Raw genomic sequence first — 22295 nt, 5'->3', positions numbered from 1 at the left:
CAGTTTAAAAGAAGGAATACTGAGGTCGGCATCGGGAGCAGGTGGATCATGACTTCAGCAGAAATTATTCAGTAAAGCCTGCCCTCTTCACAAAAGAGAAGCCTGCACCCAACAGGCATTCCTGCAGAAACCTCAACCTGCAGGGCTGTGCTCTGTAGAGACCAGGAGGGGACAAAGTGGAGCGTGCACCAATGAACTACAGAACAATTTCTCTCCCGACCTCAGAGAATCACATCATTTACCCACACCTGGCTCTGTGGCTCCAGGTACCTCTGAACCGGACTCCACAGAAGCTGGAAGAAAGGACTCTTGAGGGTCTCAGCCTTTCCCCAGACCCCTCCTGTATTCATTGCCTTCCTTAGGTCCCAGATACATTGCTCCTACATTTCTGTGGTGATGTGTAGCCCTGCCTCCTCCACACCAGTGCCTTGGCTCACCGCCATTCCTGGGAATGAAGGGACCACCCTGATGTGGGCAGCTGCCACTCACTTGAGGTGATGTACTCTGGAGCTTTCCCAGGGCTCAGCGGCACGGCTTCCTCATAGTAACCCTCTGGGAGAGAGGACGTCGGTAAAGGTGGAGGCCCGCTGTCAGGAGGCTGAAGGCGAAAGGAAAACCGTGCTGGATTAGAGTAGCTGCTAGAGACTCAAAGTCACCAGAACCTGGACCACGTTCCCTGCTCATGTCCATCCCTCAGCCTCATCCTGGCTGGTCATAGATCACTCAGTTCCTACTGGTACCTGTTAGGGAGTCGCACCTTACACATGGGCATCTCACCTGACTACTATTTGGCTCACACTCTGAGCCATTAGAAGCCTGTGCCCCCAAGTCCATCTGGGTTGACTCGCATCTCCTTCTGAGCCCCATCTCCAGCAGAGACAGGGTCTATGTGTTCCTCTTCATCCTCATAGTGTCCCCCTGTGATGGTTTGTATATCCTTGGACCAGGGAGTGGCACCATCTGGAGGTGTGGCCTTGTTGGAATAGGTGTGACCTGGTTGGAATGGGTGTGTCACTGTGGGTGTGGGCATAAGATCCTCACCCTAGTTGCCTGGAAGTCAGTCTTCCACTAGAAGAAGTCTTTGGATGAAGACATAGAACTCTCAGCTCTGCCTGCGCCATACCTGAATGGATACTGCCATGCTCCCACCTTGATGATAATGGACTGAACCTCTGAACCTGTAAGCCAGGCCCAGTTAAATGTTGTTTTTACAAGACTTACCTTGGTCCTGGTGTCTGTTCACAGCATTAAAACCCTAAGACACCCCCCCAACACACTCCATGGCCAAGCACCCCTACAGGCAGCACCAAGAACAGAAAAAGTGTGTGCCCTTTCTCAAGTATTCCCTCTCAGTGCTGGGCTGGGCAGTACAGGTCCACGAGCCATCCTGGCCTGCCACTCTTTGGAAGCAGGGTCTGCTCTTAAGCCATTCCATCAGATTCCCTACAAACACAGACTGTGCAGCAACCATTAGAGGTAGCAGTGCCTTAGCCTCAGCCCAAACCAGATCCTACCAGCCTGCAAGATGCAGCTCAGGTCTCCTCTTCCTGAACTTTCCTGACAACTAACCCAGGCCAGCGTCTTCTCTGACATCTGTGGGACCCTGCCGGTGATTGCCCTTGCTGGTCCTCTGCCACTAGAAAAGGATGAAGGGAATGAGGTCTGATGCACCAGGGCCCCTGCTCCTTGCCTGGCAATGCATCATGGGAGCCCTGCGGGAAGGCTAGCATGGATAGGCTCACACCATACAGGCGCAGAGAGCAAGGCCCAAAATCTAAAGCACACTGCTCAAAATCAGACTTGTTCCTGCCATGGTTGGGTTTCCAGACATCCTGGCATCTATTAAAGACCTTCTTTAATGATCTCTCCCCCTCTGTGCATAGCGAATTCACACTATCTAGATTCTGTAAATAACCAGGAAGTGACAGGGTAAAAGTGACAAGCTCCATCCTGCCCGAACACTGCACCACTGACATCATGGCCTTTGTGTTTATCCTTCTGCAAACCCTCCAGAATGTGACTCCATCATTTTCCCTAACTCTGAGTCCAAGAAGTCCTTTGTGAGTGACTAAGGGCCACTGCACACCCACCCTGCTTCCTCCTCCTGCAGCTGGAGAGAGGCTTGAATCCCAGTTCAGCTAGCTGAATGCTATTACCCAACCGCCCAGGCCTGTTCCCTGGAGAAACCAGCTTCAATTCCCTCCTATTCGTACCTCGTCCCCTGGTGGTCACCATCCTCCTGCATGATAAAGGACCAGCTTTGTAGGCAGCCAGCACTCACTGGAGGGGATGTCCTCCAAAGCTATCCCAGGGCCCATGCTGGCTCAGTCAAGGCTCTCCTGTCCTAAGGACTGTCCTAAGAAGAGACCTGATATGCTGTGCTTGGCACCGGGTGACACTAAACATCCAGCCTGGAATCGGAGGCTTCTTGGGGGAAGGGGGGTGGGGGTGGGATTTGATTCACTGAGTGCTTGAAGGTGTATGAGAAAGCAGGGATTCCCCCTTCCTCTGAGTGCCGGAAAACGGACTGCTCACACCTTGGACTGGAGCTAAGTCTCTGTATGTATCCAGGTCAGGCCTCCCTCCGGGGAGCTGTGAGTAGGGAAGAGGGGAAAAGGCTAGTGTGTACTGAGGGGTTTGTGAACAGACACAGTCAAGCCACCAAGGACATAGCCTGCAGAGAGACACCTTAGACCTCAGGATTTCATCTCTAAAAGCACAATAGGAAGGTCCTTTGGGCGGATGAGGAGAAAAAAAAAGCTCAAGAATCTCAGCAAAAGTTTCTGGGAAAATATAAACAAGCGTCAGAAGAACGCTGGTCCACAAGCTGGCCCAGCAGGTAGAAGGGCCTGGGAGGCATCTTGGTCTGCTTTCTGCTGTGCGATAATCACCATGGCCGAAAGCAACTCTGAGAGGTTGCTGATTCCATCCACAGCCTACAGTTCACCAGGAAGAAAAGGCGGGGCAGGAGCCTGGGGGCAGCAGCTGAAGGCCCCTGAAGGAAGGCTACTTGCAGGCTTGTTCAGCCTGCTTTATCCTTCCCAGGCCCTCCTACCCAGGAGTGGCACCGGTGTAGGCTGGGATCATCCACTTCCATCATCAGTCAAGGAGGCCTGCCTACAAGCTGACCTTCAAGTTAACAACAACAACAAAACCCTAACCAGGCCACTGTGCAAGTCCGACGGCCTGAGTGTGATCCCCGGGGTCCCAGAGGAGAGACTTTGTCCTCTGACTTCCCCCATGCATGCTGTGGCACCTCTGCCACACTCACACACAAAAATAATAATAATAAATAGAAATTAATGTTTTAGCCGGGTGTGGTGGCACACGCCTTAATCCTAGCACTCGGGAGGCAGAGGCAGGCGGATTTCTGAGTTCAAGGCCAGCCAGGTCTACAAAGTGAGTTCCAGGACAGCCAGGGCTATACAGAGAANAAACAAAAAAAAAAACAAAATGTGAATGCTTCAGTCTTAGGAGGGCACCAAAATACTCACAGGAGGTAGAGGGCAGGAAGGACTTGAGAGGAAGATCCAGGACAGTCGGGGCTACACAGAGAAACCCGAAAAACCAAAATCAAAAAAAAAAAAAAAAAAAAGAAATTAATGTTTTAAAAAAACAAGAATGCTCAGATGTGCCACCACACACAGCAGCACAGCCTGGAGCTGCTGACTTTTTAAAAAACCCTAGTCAGCACCACTAAGTGAAAAAACACTGTGGCCCCAACCTCTGTCTAGATTTCTTGAGTGTCTCTGCTAAAGCTGACTGCTTACCAAAAGTGTTAGCACGAAGTTGCCTTTCCTACCTATACCTGCATAGCTTACATTTTTAATACTTACCACTTTTAAAAAAATTCGTTTTTTTGATAGTGTGAGCGCATGCGCATGTGTGCACACATGCACACCTGTATGTGTTATAAATGTCAGTGCCTGCAGAGAGAACAGGACATCGGACCCTGAGCTAGAGTTGCAGGTGGATGAGCCCCTCGGTATCATCATTGTGATGTTGAGCAGAGAAGGGCTGTGGGAGTGGGGAGGGGGCTACAGAGTCCATATCACCACATCCAGACCTGCTGCTTCCAAAGGAGAGGCATTGCTCCCCACCCCCATCTTACCCAACACCATTACACCCAAACACTTCTCACACCTGGAGCTCTGCCTCCCCCACCATCTCCCTGCCTATGACATGACCTCACACATCACAGAAGTCTTTGCATAAGAAACACTGGAGAAGCCCCCAAACTGACTATAGCTGAGAAGCCACTTTCTGACTCCAATTCTACACATCCAGGGATGCATCCATATTGCTTTCCTGGCTCAAAAAAAAAAAAAAAAAAAAAATCAATGTATTTAGAATAATAGACAACAATTATCCTATCTGAAATAAGAAAATCAGAGTTCTGGGGAGATCTGCCCCACACCAGCAGCAGGGATGCTTGGCAGCACAGAGAAGCATGTCAAAGTCTGAGTTTCCCTGGCCACGGGGATTAGAGTCTGGGAATTTTCTCCCATGGGCTATAAAACTGAAGATAGATCAATAGATCGATAGATCGGTAGATAGATAGATAGATAGATAGATAGATAGATAGATAGATAGATAGATAGTTTGCATCCTAACACCAAGAATTCTAGTCTTGACAGACAGTCCTTAGACAGAGTTCACCAGTCCACCCACTCTCTGATCTGCATGCAACAGTGACTACCCAGCAAGACCCAGCACGCATTGTCTTATGCTTTCTCAGCCTTAACCTATGACAGTGCAGAAGCAGAGCCATTAGGAGGTAGCATCCGAGTGGAAAAGCAGAGGAGACTGAAGGCATGGGATCCAGGTGCATGCCTAAAATTCCACAGGTTGAATGCAAAAGAAAGATGCCACTAGACCACATGGAGATGACATGCTGAGATGCTGGAAAGACAAGAGAGGAAGGGGATGGTAAGGTCACACGGAGAATCTATGTGTCCACACAGAGAATCAGTAGCTCCAGGCCTGACTCTGACTGCCAAGGCCTAACTCTAACACATCATAACAACACATTCTCTAATCCCATCTGTCAGACAAAATAAGGGTGCCACGGGGATTCAGCAACCAACTGCACACTTAAGAATGGCTGAGAAGCTGGGCGGTGGTGGCTCACACCTTTAATACCAGCACTCGGGAGACAGAGGCAGGCGGATTTCTGAGTTCAAGGCCAGCCTGGTCTACAAAGTGAGTTCCAGGACAGCCAGGGCTATACAGAGAAACCCTGTCTCGAAAAACCAAAAAAAAAAAAAAAAANAATGGCTGAGAAAGCAGGGTGTGGTGACAACCTCAGGCAGGGGAAGGTGGATCTCTGTGAGTCAGGTTATAAGCTCTCAAAGCCCACACTCAGTGACACATTTCCTTTAGCAAGGATGTCCCCAACCAAGCCTCCCCAAACAGCACCCCCAACTGGGGACATTGTCTTCAAATACCAGAGCTGTGGTGATTTGAATAGGAATGGCCCTATAAGTCCATAGATTAGAATGCTTGGCCATTGAGTAGGTGTGACTCAAGGCAGACCCAATGGCTCTCACTCTCTTCTGCCAATCCAGATTTAGAACTCTTTTTTTGTTGTTGTTTGTTTGTTTGTTTGTTTGTTTTTCGAGACAGGGTTTCTCTTAGCTACCTCTCCAGCACCGTGTCTGCCTGTGTGCCAACATGCGTCCCATTAGGGCAAAAATGGACTATACCTCTGAACTGTAAGCCAGTCCAGTTAAGACTTGCCAGGAAGGAGTGGGGTTGTCATGGTGATGGTGTCTCTTTACATCAGTAAAACATTAACCAGCTTAGGGGAGGGGGGCATTCTCATCCAAATCATAGACACCACCACCCCACCCCACCCCCACTGAGCCGGGGTTGTCGTGGAGAACAGAAGCAGAAGTCAGTCAACACCTGCACGCATGGGGAATCCACTTCCAGTGAAGTACCCTCTAGTCCAAACCTCTCAGCTCTCTCTACAAACCAAGTACAACTAGTTCAAGAGCTGTAGGCCTCAGCGAGAAACAAACCCAAGAGCTATCCAGACAGCCCCGCTCTTCACAGAACTGGTTCTGTTACACCTATGCCTGCTTTGGTCTGTAGCCCCCCCCTGAGGAGGACGGCTTGAGGGCCAAGCATGCTGCACACTGCCTGGTGCTCACAGAGCTTCCCACGTCCCCACCCGCAATCCCTCAGGAACATTAGCACTAGCTGAGGAAGCATGGTCAGTGTGCACGAATCTCCAGTTCACACAGCCCACCCTGGCAGCAGGCATGTTCACTTGGGGGCAATCTGAGAAGAGTCGGGCATCCCCTTGGTTTCTGAGAGCAGCATCTATGTCACAAAGCTGGCCCTTGGCCGCCATTAGTAAGCAATATAAAACAAAACAAAACAAAACAATAAAACATAAAAAGAAGCTGGGTGTGGGGGCAGCACACACTTTTAATCCCAGCACTGGGGAGGCAGAGGCAGGTGGATTTCTGTGAGCTTAAGGCCAGCCTGGTCTATATTGTGAGCCTGTCTGAAAAGGAAGGAAGGAAGGAAGGAAGGAAGGAAGGAAGGAAGGAAGGAAGGAAGGAAGGAAGGAAGGAAGGACACATAAAGCCATCTTCAAATGCTTTAATTTTAATTTACTTGAAAAATGACAAGTTATACTTCAGAAAGCTGGTGCATTGGAACAACCAAAAGGAATAAACAGATAATACTTATCTAAATGATCTTAAGCAGTAATGAGTTTCACTTCTGTTGCTGTGGTTAAAATATCCTGATAAAATAATAATCTAGAGAAGAAAGGGTTTCCAATTGGCTCAACTCCAGATTCCAGCCCATCACTGGGGAGAGTAGAGACTGCCTTCCTGCTCCGTCTTCAGCCCCAGCATGATCAACACACACAGATTCTTCGTCAAAATATCACTCCACTGGCCCCTGAACCAATTCCTGATCAAGTAATTGCTTGTCTCTGAAACACAGCTAGAACCTCCACTATCCTAATTCTCCCACCGTCTAAGCCCTGGCAGGAATGATCCCGGAAAGCTCTGAGCATCCAATGGCTTTCCAGCAGAAAATTCCAAAGCCTTCCAAATTCTTCCCAAAAAGCAACATGGTCATTTTTATCACAGCAACAAGTATTTATAGCAACAGAAAGAAGGCGGTATTCGATGCTATAAGCCACAAAAAGACAAAAACCAGAGCACAGAATCAGTTTGCAAACATGGAAAATAACTGTAGCTGGTATAAGTCACAGATGCTGTGCTGTGATTTTTGTTCTTTTTTTCCCATCAGTGAGCAGGACACATAAGCCAGAGAAACCCTTCCCCCACTAAATCAGTCGCTGTGTTTATCACCACAACCGAAAGCAAACTAGGACTGATGCCATGTTTTGTTTTGTTTTTATGACAGGCTCACAGTTCCCACCCATCAGCCTGCCCAGCACTGCCCCCTCCTCTGGGCATGACCCACCCAAATTCTAGGATTTGGATCTACCACTCACGTGGTTCTGGATATATCTGGCTCACTCTTGGGTTTGTGCCTTCATTTGGGGGTCCCTCTGCCCAGTGTGGTCTCCTTCCCAGTCCATCCTTACAAGAAGCAAACTCGCCATAAAGTCAGCCTTCAAAATCAATGGCCAAAAGCCAGGCCAAGGGCAAAGTGACCCGAATTTACAGACTCACCAGCTCACTTGACAAACTCAGTCTTCACTAAAAACCTTGAGAAAGACAGGCATGATAGAGTACATCTGTGATCCCAGAACTGGGGGGGTAGAGGCAGGAGGATTACAAATTCCAGTCCAGCCTGGCATACACAATTAATTCCAAGTCAACTTAGACTACATACAGAGTGACCTATCTCCCCACTACCTTCAAAAAGCCCTCATAAAAATGTAGTAGAGTAGCTTGGCCAATTGCTGAACTGTCGTATGTTGCCAGTTATCCTCCAGTCCCTCTGCAAAATGACCAGACTGGTGGCCACACAATGTTATATGCTCATAGCCAGCAGGCTCTTCTCTAAGTATTGACCGACTTGTCACTGGGTGAACTAGATAGGAAGGAAAGTCCACAGAAATGCAATGGGACAAAGTGAGGACTCTTATTCTGAAACTGGGATCCAAAAGGGCACCTCTGTCCCTCCAGGTGGCCCTACAGGATGTGCACTCCAGGAAAGACCAGCTGGAGGCTGCAGCCACATGATCCCTACAACCTCCACCCCCACCCCCTGCTTCTAGGTATCCATTCCTCCCCCTGAATATGATTTCATGTAGCTAAAAAAAGCAAGTGATATAATAATAATAATAATAATAATAATAATAATAATAATAAATAAAAACAGTTTCTACAACCAGAAAAGAAAAGAAACCAATGATTAAAAATAAATTTATGGCTGGGGAGTGGTGGCACACACCTTTAATCCCAGCACTTGGGAGGCAGAGGCAGGTGGATTTCTGAGTTCGAGAGCAGCCTAGGCTACAGAGTAAGTTTCAGGAAAGCCAGGGCTACACAGAGAAATCCTGTCTTGGAAATAAATAATAAATAAATAAATAAGCTTATGGCCTTGGCAAGATGGCTACACAAATGAAGACCACGCCCTCAAGGCTGATGACCCGAAGGAGATCCCACATAGAAGGAGAAAACTGACTCCTACAAGCAGGTCTCTGCCTCCCCATGGCCCATGCTCCTCATAGCCCATGTAGTGCTGGAGCCAGGTCATAGGACAAGCCCAAGCCTGACTGGGAACCAGCTGTAGGTAAGCTATGCCAGAAAACGATTCCTGCTTTCCATGTTTATCAATAACCCTCAGTAAATCACTTATCCTCAGAACCTTCTTCCAAACATTGGCAGGCACACTCCTCGCATGCTATAGAGCGTGTCAGAAGGTCCTCAACCTTCTAACACTGCGACCCTTAAATACACTTCCTCGTGTTGTGGTGACCCCCAACCATATAATTATTTTGCTGCTTCATAACTAATCTGGCCGGGCAGTGGTGGTGCACACCTTTAATCCCAGCACTTGGGAGGCAGAGGCAAGCAGATTTCTGAGTTCGAGGTCAGCCTGGTCTACAAAGTGAGTTCCAGGACAGCCAGGGCTATACAAAGAAACCCTGTCTCAAAAAAAAAAAAAAAAAAAAAAAAGAAACAAACAAACAAACAAATAACTGTAATCTGGTACTGCCATGAATTGTAATATAGCTGTATTTTCTGATGGTCTTAGATGACCCCCGTGAAAGGGTGTCATTTGACACTCCCCAGGAATCTTGACCCACAGGCTGAGAACCTCTGCTATAAAGTGTTCAACGGTTTTTAAAAGCCACACCATGAGGATTACATAAAATAACAGCTGTCCCCCCCTGCCCGCCCCCCATCTATGGCTATCACATTCTACAGTCTTCGTTGTCTCTAGTCAATCAAAAGCATTATGTGGAAAGTTCTATAAATAAGCACTAAGCTTGAAATCCCTTTTACTACAACACACTGTTATAATTATGGCTTTATTATTAGTACTCGTTATTGCTGCTAACATCTCCCTCTGCGCAATCGCAGACTGAGCCTTTTCAATGTCTGTCCCAACAGAACAAAGTAAAGTCCGAGAACGGTGCAGTGCTCTGCAAGAGGCACCATGGACGAGGGGGCCACAGCACGAGGAACAGACAGGACTGCGGAGACAGATGAGGCATAACCCTGTCTCTTCCAGTTCAGACCCCAACCTGACAAAGCAAATGAGGAAAGAGTAACCGAGGGATGGTTTTACCCTCATCTGAGTGAAAGCCAGTTCTCCTGGTAGAGCAAGCTGCAGGCTATGAAGATACAGGAAGAGCTGAAGGGGGGCAGCAATGGCATTCGGGGCATCTCCAGTTTGAAAAAGACAGCAAAAAGAGACCCCTGAGCCCACATGAAATACATCAACTCAACTGAAATGTACATTTCTATAATGTGCACATTCTTTCTCTCTTGAGAGAAAAAAAAAAATCCACCCTTGAACACAGCAATGAATGTCAGAGGTCACAAGCGGGTAGAGTCCTCAGACTCCTTGGACAAGATTCTGACCGCGGACTCCCCGTCACCTGTCCTAACAGATTTCCAAGAACCTGCATTTCTAGGACTCTACAGAGAAACTCGAGCTCCTTCTGTTATCAGCAGCTTCGGGACCCTAGGAACACACTCCAGGGACCACGTCAGGCAGAGAGAAGCCTCTCACCCCTGCCTTCCATCACAGGTCTGACAGGCACGTGAGTAGCCCAGACCTCCAATTAGCAGTGAGGGGTAGAGGGTGGATGTCAACTCACCAGCCATGGCTGAGGGATCTCCGGCAGAGGCATCTGGGGTGGTGCCGGCAGGTTGTTGGCCTCTGCCTTCTGAGCATGGTCCTTCACTTCAAAGCCTGTAGGGAATTAGGAAAACCACAGATCTGGGTGAGGAGGAGACCAGGAGTAGCCTTTCCCGAGCCCTCTGGAGAATGGCGCAAATATTTATCCTCTCTGATCCTTTACAACAATCCTGCAAATGGGGTGGGGATGGGAGGGGGCATCATGGTTCTCTGTTTAACTGTGAAAGGTCTACCTGAGACCAGACCAGACAGCAAGGAGGGAGAGGACTGAAGAAAGAATTCATGGACGGGATAGTGTCAGAGGACGCATGGGAAGAGAACAAGTCAAGTTTAGAAACAGGTGGGGTAATGAGAATTTGGAAGCCTGGGAACCTGGACCAAGGACTTGTGGGACTCACCCTTGGATGACTGCAGGCGCAGCAGGATGTTGGTGAGCACAGCCTTTTTCTCTCTGACAGTTGATGTGAGGTACTCGTGGTCCAGGAGCTCCAGAAAGAGGCGGAGTTCAACTATTAACTCTTCCATTGCTGGAAAGAAAGGAGAGAGGAAGAAGAAGACCGATCGTCAGTCAGGCTGAGGGTTTGCAGATGACATAACAGGACTGTGAGCTTCACTTCAGTGGCTCACGTTCAGTCTGATCACACGATGACATAGTGTACATTTTAACACAAGAAGTCAGAATGCTAAGCCAGGCCCTCTGCACACTCATGATCTTCCTAACACATGTATGGCTCCTTTATCCTTACTTCGAGGCAGCAAAGCTCAACTGGAGAAGAGTTAGAGCCAAAGCCAACAGATGGAGTGGCCTCAAAGTAGATAGCATTCCATGTCAGTGGGTGACGCTGAATCTCAGTGTCCACAAAGAGATTAAAACATCAGTTTTCAAATAACCACCAGCACACAGATTCCAAAGCTCATCCCAACCTGCTCTTCTGAGCTGCACCCATCACCAGGATGACAGGGATACTATACACACCCCAGTAAGGATACGGGGTGTCAGGACAGCCAAGATTCCAGTTCAGGTGGTGACCTCCCTCATGTCTTTCCTGCTCAAATGATGACAGACACTGACAGTTTGCACGAGTCTGGAATGCAGGGTTGTATCAACAACTCTAACTGATGGTGTGAGCTGCAGGGCAGTCTAAACCCTTTGCAGTGTTGGCAGGTCCACAGTAGTTTCACAACAGTGAGACCCTATCTTCCCGCTGCTTTGATGATGGAGCAAATAAACACAAGAGCAAAACTGCAATGCATGAACACACCAAGCCTTGGCACCCAGGCTCAAGCACTGGCACCAAGCTTCAAGTACTGGTACCTAGCCTCAAGCACTGGCACAAAGCTTCAAGTAGTAGCACCTAGCCTCAAGCACTGGCACCAAGTGCTAAGTACTGGTACCTAGCCTCAAGCACTGGCACAAAGCTTCAAGTACTGGCTGGCACCTAGCCTCAAGCACTGGCACCAAACTTCAAACCCTGACACTAGCCTCAAGCACTGGCACCTTGCTTTATTAAAGGCATGGTGTTCTCCACATCTGAGAGCCACTCTTCCTCAAGAGTGCCCTTGATACAACCCTGACATTACTCAGGTAGCAAAACCATTGCCCTTATCAAGTCTCAACCCTTAAGACTGGCCCTTTCCTCTGCTGGAGCTCTGGAAGCCCTTCTGCAGAGAGCAGCATGCTAGTCCGGGGAAGGAGCCACAGAGCCTGGAGCCATCTGTGTCACCTGACTTGAATGAACAAGTACAGCTACAACTATTTATTCATGCTGTCTTTTTTTCTCAGCCACAAGCCAGAGCATCCTGTGTGCTGGACATGGCATAGAGCTACACCCCAAAGCTAACTACATTCATCACTTCTAAGGAAAGAGCTCAAAGGTTTTTTTCGGGGGGGGGGGAGGTTAATGATCTTTTTGAGGTTTCATTGAGTATTCTAGAGTCTGAGTCAGTCAGTGTGAGCCCAACAGTCCCCAACACTATGCTTTCTAACAAGGTCAAGAGTGCCTTTCAGAAACATCACTTTTGGGTACAACAAATGTCACCTAGCCACAGTGAATGATCCGTATAGTTCAGGTACTATACAGCAAGTGTGAACAACAGACCCCCTGAAATGCCAAAGGACCTGACATCATCTCCGTGTGCCAGAGCCAGACAGCACCAGAAACAGCAGTGCTGCTTACAGTGCAAAGAAAGTGGTCATCATTTTTCTATAGAGGCCATTAAAACCCCCTCCTTCCTAGCTACTTATCCAAGTGAGGGCACTTGGTCTTTACATAGATAAGACTGAATGTAGACACGAACACAGTTGTCTTCCTGACGTCAAACATGCCAGTGAAAGTAGCCAGCAATGTCTCTTTCTACTTGCCTTGTTTTGTTAAATGAAGATATTTTTTCATAAACTATCTAATACGCGTTAATATGTAGTATTGACTGTGGTTTCCTAAGTTTAACAAATGCCATTTGACTGCTAGCTCTGCATCAGTGACATGGCCCAGTGGCAAAGCCTCATCAGCTGGTGAGGACAGGTTTGTTCTTTGCCTCAGGAGACCTAAAGCACAACCCACACAGAAAGCACTGGAATATCACCACAGGAATGACATAGGACATTAACTGACAGCTCTTACAGAAAAGGCAAACTGTGCCCACCCAACCACGTCCCTGTGAGGGCAGCTGGCTTGCTTAGCTCACAGAAAGTACTCGGTGTGCCTGCGTTATCTATAAGACACCAGGGCATAGGGAACACAGTACTTTATAGGGACTACAGTCAGCTCTCACGATGAAGGGAGACTGGGCTGGAACAGTCAGAGGGCACAGATGAAGCAAGAGTCCCACTGTGACCTAGAGAAGCCACCTGTGCATGGGCAGTGGGAAGGGAAAGAAATTGAGGTGACTCCAGAACAAACCCTGAGAAGGGCCCTCTCAGAACAATGGCTCTGGAAAGATGGGGGAATGGGAATGGCCCTGCTTGCTGGGGCCACCCTGCTTCCGTCCTGAGGCAGGCACTGCCTCACCTTCTAGATGTGGTAACAGAGGTCCTGGGCAAAGCCACTGTATTAGTTAGGGTTTTACTGCTGTGAACGACACCATGACCAAGGTAAGTCTTATAAAAAACAACATTTAATTGGGGCTGGCTTACAGGTTCAGAGGTTCAGTCCATTATCATCAAGGTGGGAGCATGGCAGTATCCAGGCAGGCATGGCGCAGAAGGAGCCGAGAGTTCTGTCTTCATCCAAAGGCTGCTAGTGGAAGACTGACTTCCAGGCAACTAGGGTGAGGATCTTATACACACACCCACAGTGACACACCTACTCCAACCAGGTCACACCTATTCCAACAAGGCCACACCTTCAGATGGTGCCACTCCCTGGTCCAAGGATATACAAACCATCACAGCCACTGACAGAAATCAAAGCCTAACCAGGAGTCACAGCAGGCAGGCTGGGGAGGAACCCTTCCAACTCTCCTCTCATATTTGACACTGCAGTCTGCTCTCCATATAGGAAGCATCAACTCTTCTGAGACAGCATTCAAAGGGCCCCATCACCACAGCACAGAGGGGCCAGCCAAGCACCACATTCTAATCCTGCCAGGCTAAGCTTCCAGCTGAGCTCTGCTCCTGCTTGATTTCTGCGGTTGTGATAAACACCATGACCAAAGCAACTCAGGGAGGAAAGAAAGGGTTTATTTCATCTTCTGCCTCCCAGTCCATCACCAAGAGAAGCCAAGGCAAGACCGGAAGACTGAGGAGGAACCCTGCTTACCTGCTCGCTCTCTTTGGCTTACCCAGCTACCTTTCTTAAGGTTCACCGGCCTAGGAATGGCACCTCCCACAGTGGGTTGTCTCCCCACCCCCCGCCCCAATTAGCAATTAAGGAAAAGCCCTATAGACACGGCCAAGGGCCAATCTGATCTGGACAACTAATTCTTCAATTGAGGATATTTCCCTTACAGGATTAAAAGCGTGGCTCAAGGCCGCAGTTCACTCTCCCTGCTGGACCTTGGTCCGAGGACTGCACACGCATTAACTGGTGGCCTCCTAACACATGAACATTTTTCCATGCTCTTTTCTCATTGGTCCCTCGTGATCTTATCATCTCCAAAACAAGTGACAGAAATGGGACTATGAACAGTAGGTGCCTAGCCTGTGGCAGCAGGCTGAGGAAGAAATCTTTGTACAGGGAGCCCCTCCTTTGTCAGCCCTGGCATCCAGCACCCCACGCTGGATGAAATGCCAGACACTGAACACAGACTGGGGCCAAGGTTGCAGGAATTGCTAATAACCTCCCCACAAAAAATTCCCCCGAATACTCTCATTCCATTCTACTTGACAGTGTACCAAGAGGAAGTCTGTCTCTCCCACCAGGCAGGAGCCGATCTGCAATCAGGAACCACAGTGAACATCTCAGCAGGAATATCTAGCACAAGGTCAACAGGCACCTGCTCTGGGTGGTAAACCAATTAATTCACTAGGGAATTTCTGGTTTCCTTAACGGGCAGGACCCTTGAGATGTGTCTTAAAAAGAAAATTCCAGAGTTTAAAAAAAAAAAATGTTGTCCCTGAATAGCAATTGCGTCTTCTGTGACATCTTTAGAACTGAAGGAAAGTGAGGCAGAAGACCAGGGCCCCTTGGGCTGCTACCACATCTGACAGGGCCTTGTTTGCTTGGAGCTCATTCTTGGGCAAATGCTGAAGGGACCCAGCACTCCAGCTGTAAGGAAGTGAAGCAGCTACCACCCGAGTGTGTCCATGCATATTTTCCCTTATAGGGTTACAGTTCAGACTCCTCCAGCGGATTCTTCCAAACATCTCCCCCTGGCCTCGGCAGATAATCCAAGGAGGCAGCTGAAAGGTTGGTCACTGAGTTCCCAGAAGTAGCAGCCAAGGTTTGAGGCTGCTGGTCTTTAAGTTTCCCTTGGCAGGGCAGCATCTGATGGTCTTAATAACTGGACAGCCATCATCTGGGAGGCTGGGTGACTGTAGACATGATTATTTAACCTGTGATGTCTGAATCATAAGTCAGCTGCCCAGCTGGCAGCTGAGAAGACCCAGAGGCTGTACATAAGGTCCTCAGCACAGACACTGGTGGGAGCCTAACCTGAATCTCTTCTTAGCAAGCTCCTGTGTCAACAGAACCAGTGGCAATTTGCTGGGCTACAGGAAGATGCTGCAAGAATCTTGGGAATATTCATCCAGGCCAGGAAGAAAGTCTTTAAGAGCATGGGAATGGGGGGCTGGTGAGATGGCTCAGTGGTTAAGAGCGCTGACAAGCTCTTCTGGAGGTCATGAGTTCAAGTCCCAGCAACCACATGGTGGCTCACAATCATCCTTAATGAAAAACAAATAAAAAAACCTATGGGCTGGAGTGAGCAGGATTGGAGCCAAAGGGAAGGGGGGTGGGGAGGAAAAAAAAGAGCACGGGAATGGTTCTGAGCATCCTTGCTAACTGAGTTAGAGGCAGGTTAGGAGGAGTTCCTGAGGACGGGTGTGAGAAACCCCAGAACCAACCCTTTCCAGAACCTATGATGATCCTTGAGGTTAGACTCATTCAAGGAAGCCCCAAGTGAGGACACCCTTCCATTGGTTTGTAGGACGCTAAGGCAGGCAGGATCTGGATGTGATTTTTGCTGTCAGAGTGCGAGTCATCGACAGCATCACAGGAGTTCCAGGTTCACATGAAGAGCTCGCTGAAAGGAAGCTCATAGGTCACTTAGAAAGTAGAGTTCAATACCCAAGATCTAAGATACAATTTGCGAAACACATGAAACTCAAGAAGAACGAAGACCAAAGTGTGGACACTTTGCCCCTTCTTAGAATTGGGAACAAAACACCCATGGAAGGAGTTACAGAGACGAAGTTTGGAGCTGAGACAAAAGGATGNACCATCTANAGACTGCCATATCNAGGGATCCATCCCATAATCAGCCTCCAAACACTGACACCATTGCATACACTAGCAAGATTTTGCTGAAAGGACCCTGATATAGCTGTCTCTTGTGAGACTATGCCGGGGCCTGGCAAACACAGAAGTGGATGCTCACAGTCAGCTATTGGATGAATCACAGGGCTCCCAATGGAGGAGCTAGAGAAAGTACCCAAGGAGCTAAAGGGATCTGCAACCCTATAGGTGGAACAACAATATGAACTAACCAGTACCCCGCAGCTCTTGACTCTAGCTGCATATGTATCAAAAGATGGCCTAGTCGGCCATCACTGGAAAGAGAGGCCCATTGGACATGCAAACTTTATATGCCCCAGTACAGGGGAACGCCAGGGCCAAAAAGTGGGAGTGGGTGGGTAGGGGAGTGGGTGGGGAGGGTATGGGGGACTTTTGGGATAGCATTGGAAATGTAAATGAGGAAAATACCTAATAAAAAATATTAAAAAAAAAAAAGAAGAAGAAAGTAGAGTTCAGACATGACACGGGAAGCATGGTATCCCCGCCCCCACCTACATCAGTCCAGTTTAATTCAACTCAAGTTGATTAACTAGTTGTGTGGCACTATGTTCAAAAGAAATGTATTCAAAATTGAAAGAAGGGTAATATCCAGTGCTGGACATCCTTGCTCCCATATTCCAGAGCCATGCACAACACAAGGACCCATAGCACCAAGAACAGATGTGGGAAAGTTTTTTTTTGTTTGTTTGTTTGGTTTGTTTTTTTTATTTTTGGGGGTGTTGTTGTTGTTTAAAGAAAAAGGGGTCCTGATTTCTCCCCACTTTGAAAAGATAATTCCAGAATGAGCACCAAGGCAGAGCCGGGATGGTGAAAGCCAGATGAGGGGAAGAGACGATTATTAACAGTAACCTACAGGCAGAGGGAGGCACTATGCCCCTTTTTCCCCCACTTTCATGTGGGTGGATATTTGCATGTATGTGGGCACATATGTGTGGGCACACACTTGTAGGGATGTGTGCATGTGTGAGTTTATGTGCACATGGAGACTAATTTCCAGTCTCCTCCTTAATCCATCTCCACGTTATTTATTGTGCCAGGGCCTGTTAATCAAACCCAGATCTCACCTATATAGCTAATCTCACTAGCAATTTAGTCCGGGAACCCGTTTTCCACCTTCCCAGGCTGGAATTAAAGGTGGCTGCCTCATCTACCTGGCCTTTTCATTGGCTCTGGGGATCCTAACTCAGGACCTCACATCTGTAGGGCAAGTGCTTTAATCACTGAAGCATCTCCACAGCCCTGGGAAGAACACATGTATCCTTCATTCATTGTAAGAAAATGTGAACATTACATAACTAGAAACTCATTGTGGAAATATCTGGGTACCACGAAGGGCAGAGTGGACAGTGACAAGAAAATAAATACAATGCCACCATCTTACTCAAATGATGAAGTAAGCAAACAGTGCACACACACACACACACACACACACACACACCAGAATCCTGACAACTATGAAACAGCCAGTGGGCCAGAGTATGGAGCAGTGCTAGAAGGCTTGTCTCAAATGCTCCAGGCACTAGGATTAATAGCCAGCACCACAAAAACCAACGCAAACGCCATCTAGCCAGCAACTCGGTGCCAGCTCTCCAAGAGCACTTTTACTGTGGTTACTTCAGGTAAGTGAATCACATTGGAAAAAAAGCCATCTCCATAGTGCTGCACACTCTTCAGATGAAGAAGCAAGCCAACGGAAACAGAAAGTGGATGGCAGTCACCTGCAGGCACCACGGCTGAGGGTGCCAAGCTATTCTACTTCAAGGGGCATGGCTCCCAGTTCCATACTTACTGGGGATAGCAGCTTGTACCTTGGCAACTCCCCAGTTTCCCTGGCTTTTCAGATACAGAGTGAGCGGCTTGTATCATCTCTGGCTAATGGTGTTATAGTTGGATTCATTGTTACACTATTTGTTTCCATGCAAATAAAAAAAGTTATTAGCCAGGCAGTGGTGGCACAGGCCTATAATCCCAGCACTTGGGAGGCAGAGGCAGGCGGATTTCTGGGTTCCAGGTCAGCCTGGTCTACAAAGTGAGTTCCAGGATAGCCAGGGCTACACAGAGAAACCCTGTCTCGAAAAAAAAAAAAAAAAGTTATTAATTTCAGGAAAACTGTGCTTCAATGAATAAACTTTGAATTTCCAAAATCTAAGTTACAATTTTAAGAATCAAGTTGCTTACCATAAAGGGTTTACATTATGGGTCACCTAAATGCACCAAGAACTTTACATCAAATCCCCCAGACCAGCCACGCATCCCTGGCAGCCTCAGTCCTACACCTAAGTGAGGTCAGGTCCCATCTGACCTGGCTTGGTCACGAGCCAGAGGGTCCTGAGCCCCATCTTTCTAATGTGAGCAAAGAAAGAACACAACGGTCGGCGAGTGGGTCTGGGCAAGATGGGGAGGGCATCAGTGACAGCCTCCTGAGGCAGAGTCCCTGAAGACTGCCTAGAGGCCATAGGCAGTATGGACCGCAGCATGTCAGGGAATCCAGATATCCTCTAATGAGCCCTGTCAATCACAACAAAGCCTCCACAAACTCACATCTGAGCACATAAAATATAAACTTAGCAAAGACTAAAGAGGGAAGCAGAAAACACATAGGAGAAAACGTAATTTTAGCCTCAGATTTCCACGAACACCAAAAGTACCGATACATGTTTAAAAAACAGAACTCTTCAAAGAAATTATTTTTTAAAATGGGAGTACATAGAATGGATGTGTCTGACAAAGTTTTTCTGCCAGCACCCTCAACACCAAGAACATACAGAGGCAAACAACCCAGCAATGAACAGGCCAAGGAGCTATGACAGTTGACCATAAAGAATCATAAAATGTCACTAAATGAATAGGAAGACTCTGCAGTCACTCATGCAGATGCACAAACCAAACCACCATGGCATTCACCAGCTGACTAAGGTTTAAACAATAGAAACACATATGCTCAGTGGAAGGGGATGTGGGACCTTATCCCACCCCTAATCCTTAAAGGACAGTGTGACAGCATCCTAAAGTTTAAAGATGCCCCCACCATGGGCCCAGAAACCCACGCCCACAGATTTACGTAAGACACACTACTGTAGACAGCCACACAAAACTGCCAAAGCCCAAGCTCAAACTGAAGGACCATTAACAATGCCAGGGGTAAATACATTACATTGTGATCGGTTCAGAGTAATCCCCAGCAGTAAAAAGAAATAAAGTATGCACACATAAACCCAGGTAAATCTCTCAAAAGAGCTACATAAAGGGAACGCCCATCTATAAAGCAGATGAAATCCCAGGGCCAGCAGCGGCACCTGGTCACAAAGCCAATCAGGGCTAGCCCAAATCAGGATGTGAGAGTCTGGGCCTCTGACTCCAGGGCTAGGGAGGAGCTCTAAAGTCAGAGACTGGGGCTCTGTGAGCCACAGTAGCAGAGATCTGGAGAAACACAACAGGTTAAGGTGAACGGGTTGAGTAGGAAACACTATTTTATCTGGTAATATGAGATCTGCATAAATAAACGTTTAAGAAAAGACTACTGTTTGGCAGCAAATAAACGAGTTAGGAGCAGGGGTAGGGAGCTTCCTTGGCTTCCCACAGGAGGAAGGCAGGCTCTACCTTCCTACATCACCACCACCACCACTCACGGCGTGCCATTTGCCACTCAAGACATGGGGTTCTTCTAAGCAGAGGGAGTGAGAAAGAACACATGCAAACACAAAGGAAAGCAAGGAGCCAAATAAAACAATCGTGAGTGGACTTTCTCATCTTGGTGGTGAGAAAAAGTGAAGTTTAGAGAAACCAGCAGCTCACACAGATTGAAAGAACAGGAGTCATCAGGCCAAACCAGTTCTGTCTTCATCCCCAGATCCTGATGAAATGCAGCTGGCCAGGTCAGGGAAGAATTCCGGAGTGCACCAAGCACTGCCCACAGGAAGCGCGTTCGGAGGGAGGAAGGAGTAACTGCCTAGCCTTGGGCATGGTGTAGGCTACAGAGGTCAGGTGTTAGGGTATTACTTCCTTTGTGATCCTTTCAAATCCGGATGACTAGCATCTTTCACAGCGACAGGGCTTCCAAGTCTCAGGGACAACCAGGAGGTGTGTCCAGTGCACCATGCTATCGTCGCAACCATGCAGACACTAATGCCCAGGGATAAAAGCATGTTCAACGGCACAAGGCTCAACAATGGCATAAAGAACTACTCACACTCTGTCTTCCTGCAGGGACATGGCAGATGGGCACAGTGGCCCTGGAACCACCTCTAACATAGGAACAATGACGGCCAAAGCCACAAGGGAGAAATAAATGAACAATCATGCATCCTGCCAGCCTGTGCCACAGCCCCTGTGTCCTGCCAGCCTGTGCCACAGCCCCTGTGCTAAACCCACACTACTGCCGGCGCCACTTGACTATGGAAAGAGACAGCAGGCTCCACGCAGGAGGAACCCTGGCTGGCAACTTCCACAGACACTCAGCCATCTCCAAGGGGGACATCCAGACAGCTAGCTGGCCCCCAACCTGATCCTGTGACTCTTCACTACTTTATTAAATAAAAAGCCTGTCCCAATTAGGTTCTTAAAACTGTAACTATGGGGATTGTTGAAATGGCTCCGTGAGTAAAGACATCTGTCACCAAGCTGAATGACCTAGGTCCCATCCCCAGGACCCAAACACAGAGGGAGAGAACTAACTCCTGCAAGTTGTGCTGACCTCCACATACGAGGTAGCATGCATGACACATGGATTTCCCTCACATCTCTGATGAGTCCACACTTCTTTGCGCCTCCTTGCACTATTCCATAATAGTCTGAGGCATGTTCATAAAGGACAGTTCATACTCTGCATCCCTGTAGGGACATGGCAGATGGGCACAATTTGCCCCGGCATCCACTTTCTATGAGGAACCTAACATCCGATCTTGTTGGGAAGATACCAGCTGCCTTCTAGACTCTGTGCAGGCTGAGTCACACTTCCACTGTAGGAAAGCCAAGGCAAAGGCATGGGCAGCGTGGCCCCTAAGAAGGCTAGAGCTGCCGCAGGAGAGAAGGGGCCATCAGAGAGGGGCCACCTCCGTTTCCATTCCACACCCACCCAATGGAAAAATCCCACCAGCCCCAGAACCACTGGGTTATTTGTAAACTAACAAAAGAGCCTATACAACCTCCAAGCTTCCCTGTGTCTGCTCTGTGCTCAGAGAAATAAATAAAACTCCAAAAGGAAGTCCTGAAAGCCAGGGCAAAGCACACTGTTCTGACACCTTGGAAACACTGGGAAGGTAGCACAGACTCGGAAAGCAATACAGCCCTGGGGGCACTGGGAAGTCTGGCCGGCAGTGAGAACAGCAGCTTTCTCAAAGAGCCTGCACCAGGCCTTTACAGGAAGTCCATCCCTTGTAAATCGCAGAGCCTTCTCCTCACTGGCCCCTGCAATCCAGCTGTCCACAGAGCCCGCAGCTGGGCTTCTGTATCCCGGGCTCCTCTCATCCGGTCATCTACAGACACTGAGGCCAGGGACTGTGTCATTAAGTCTCTTCTGTCGGCTAGAAGAAATAGCCTCAGGGCTCCCAACAGCAGGCCTGAGACAGCCTTAAAACTCCAAGGAGGAAGGGCCAAGGCTCTCCAGGGAGTGGAGGCTGCAAGGCTGGCGTCTGTCTCTCCTCCTGGATCCCCTGGCAGATGGTTTTCTTTCCCCCTGAGCGTGTAGGAACAGGAGGCAAGGCGGTGGGCACCTCAAGCTGAGTAACATATGCCAGGGTGTTAATGGAAGCAAATTAGTGGCAAGGCGTATCACACAGGCTGCGCTTCAGGGACTGGAGCTGCCACACTCACAGGATGGGCAAGAGCCAGGTTCCTCGGGGACATGAGACTCAGGGTCCTGGAAGTTCTGCTGACAGCAGTTTGGTAGCCTTGAGTGTGCTCTGTAAAGCCAGAGTGGCTAGAGGTTTGACTATGAATGTTCTATGCCCTATGTGGAGCGCTTGGCACAGTCTTTGACACAGATAAAGCCCTCAACAACTCCTGGCCACTGCCACTTTCATTATCAGTATA

General features: G+C 48.5%; 1 protein-coding gene across 4 annotated transcripts in view; it reads right to left on the bottom strand.

Moving 5' to 3' along the window:
• Afap1 (actin filament associated protein 1) overlaps positions 1 to 22295 on the bottom strand; it is a 110360-nt gene that overhangs the window by 56346 nt on the left and 31719 nt on the right. For all 4 annotated transcript variants that reach the window (XM_021163597.1, XM_029477636.1, XM_021163595.2 and 1 more), the window contains exons 2-4: positions 10710 to 10838; positions 10271 to 10365; positions 490 to 598 (exon numbers count right to left, since the gene is read on the bottom strand). In XM_021163597.1, coding sequence (XP_021019256.1) covers positions 490 to 598; positions 10271 to 10365; positions 10710 to 10836 — 331 coding nt within the window. In that variant the 5' untranslated portion in view covers positions 10837 to 10838. The remainder of the gene's footprint in view (positions 1 to 489; positions 599 to 10270; positions 10366 to 10709; positions 10839 to 22295) is intronic.

This window comes from Mus caroli, chromosome 5, assembly GCF_900094665.2.
Source record: "Mus caroli chromosome 5, CAROLI_EIJ_v1.1, whole genome shotgun sequence".
Classification (NCBI taxonomy): Eukaryota; Metazoa; Chordata; class Mammalia; order Rodentia; family Muridae; genus Mus; species Mus caroli.
Note: the sequence above shows the minus strand (reverse complement) of the source record. Positions and strands in the feature narration are given on the sequence as shown.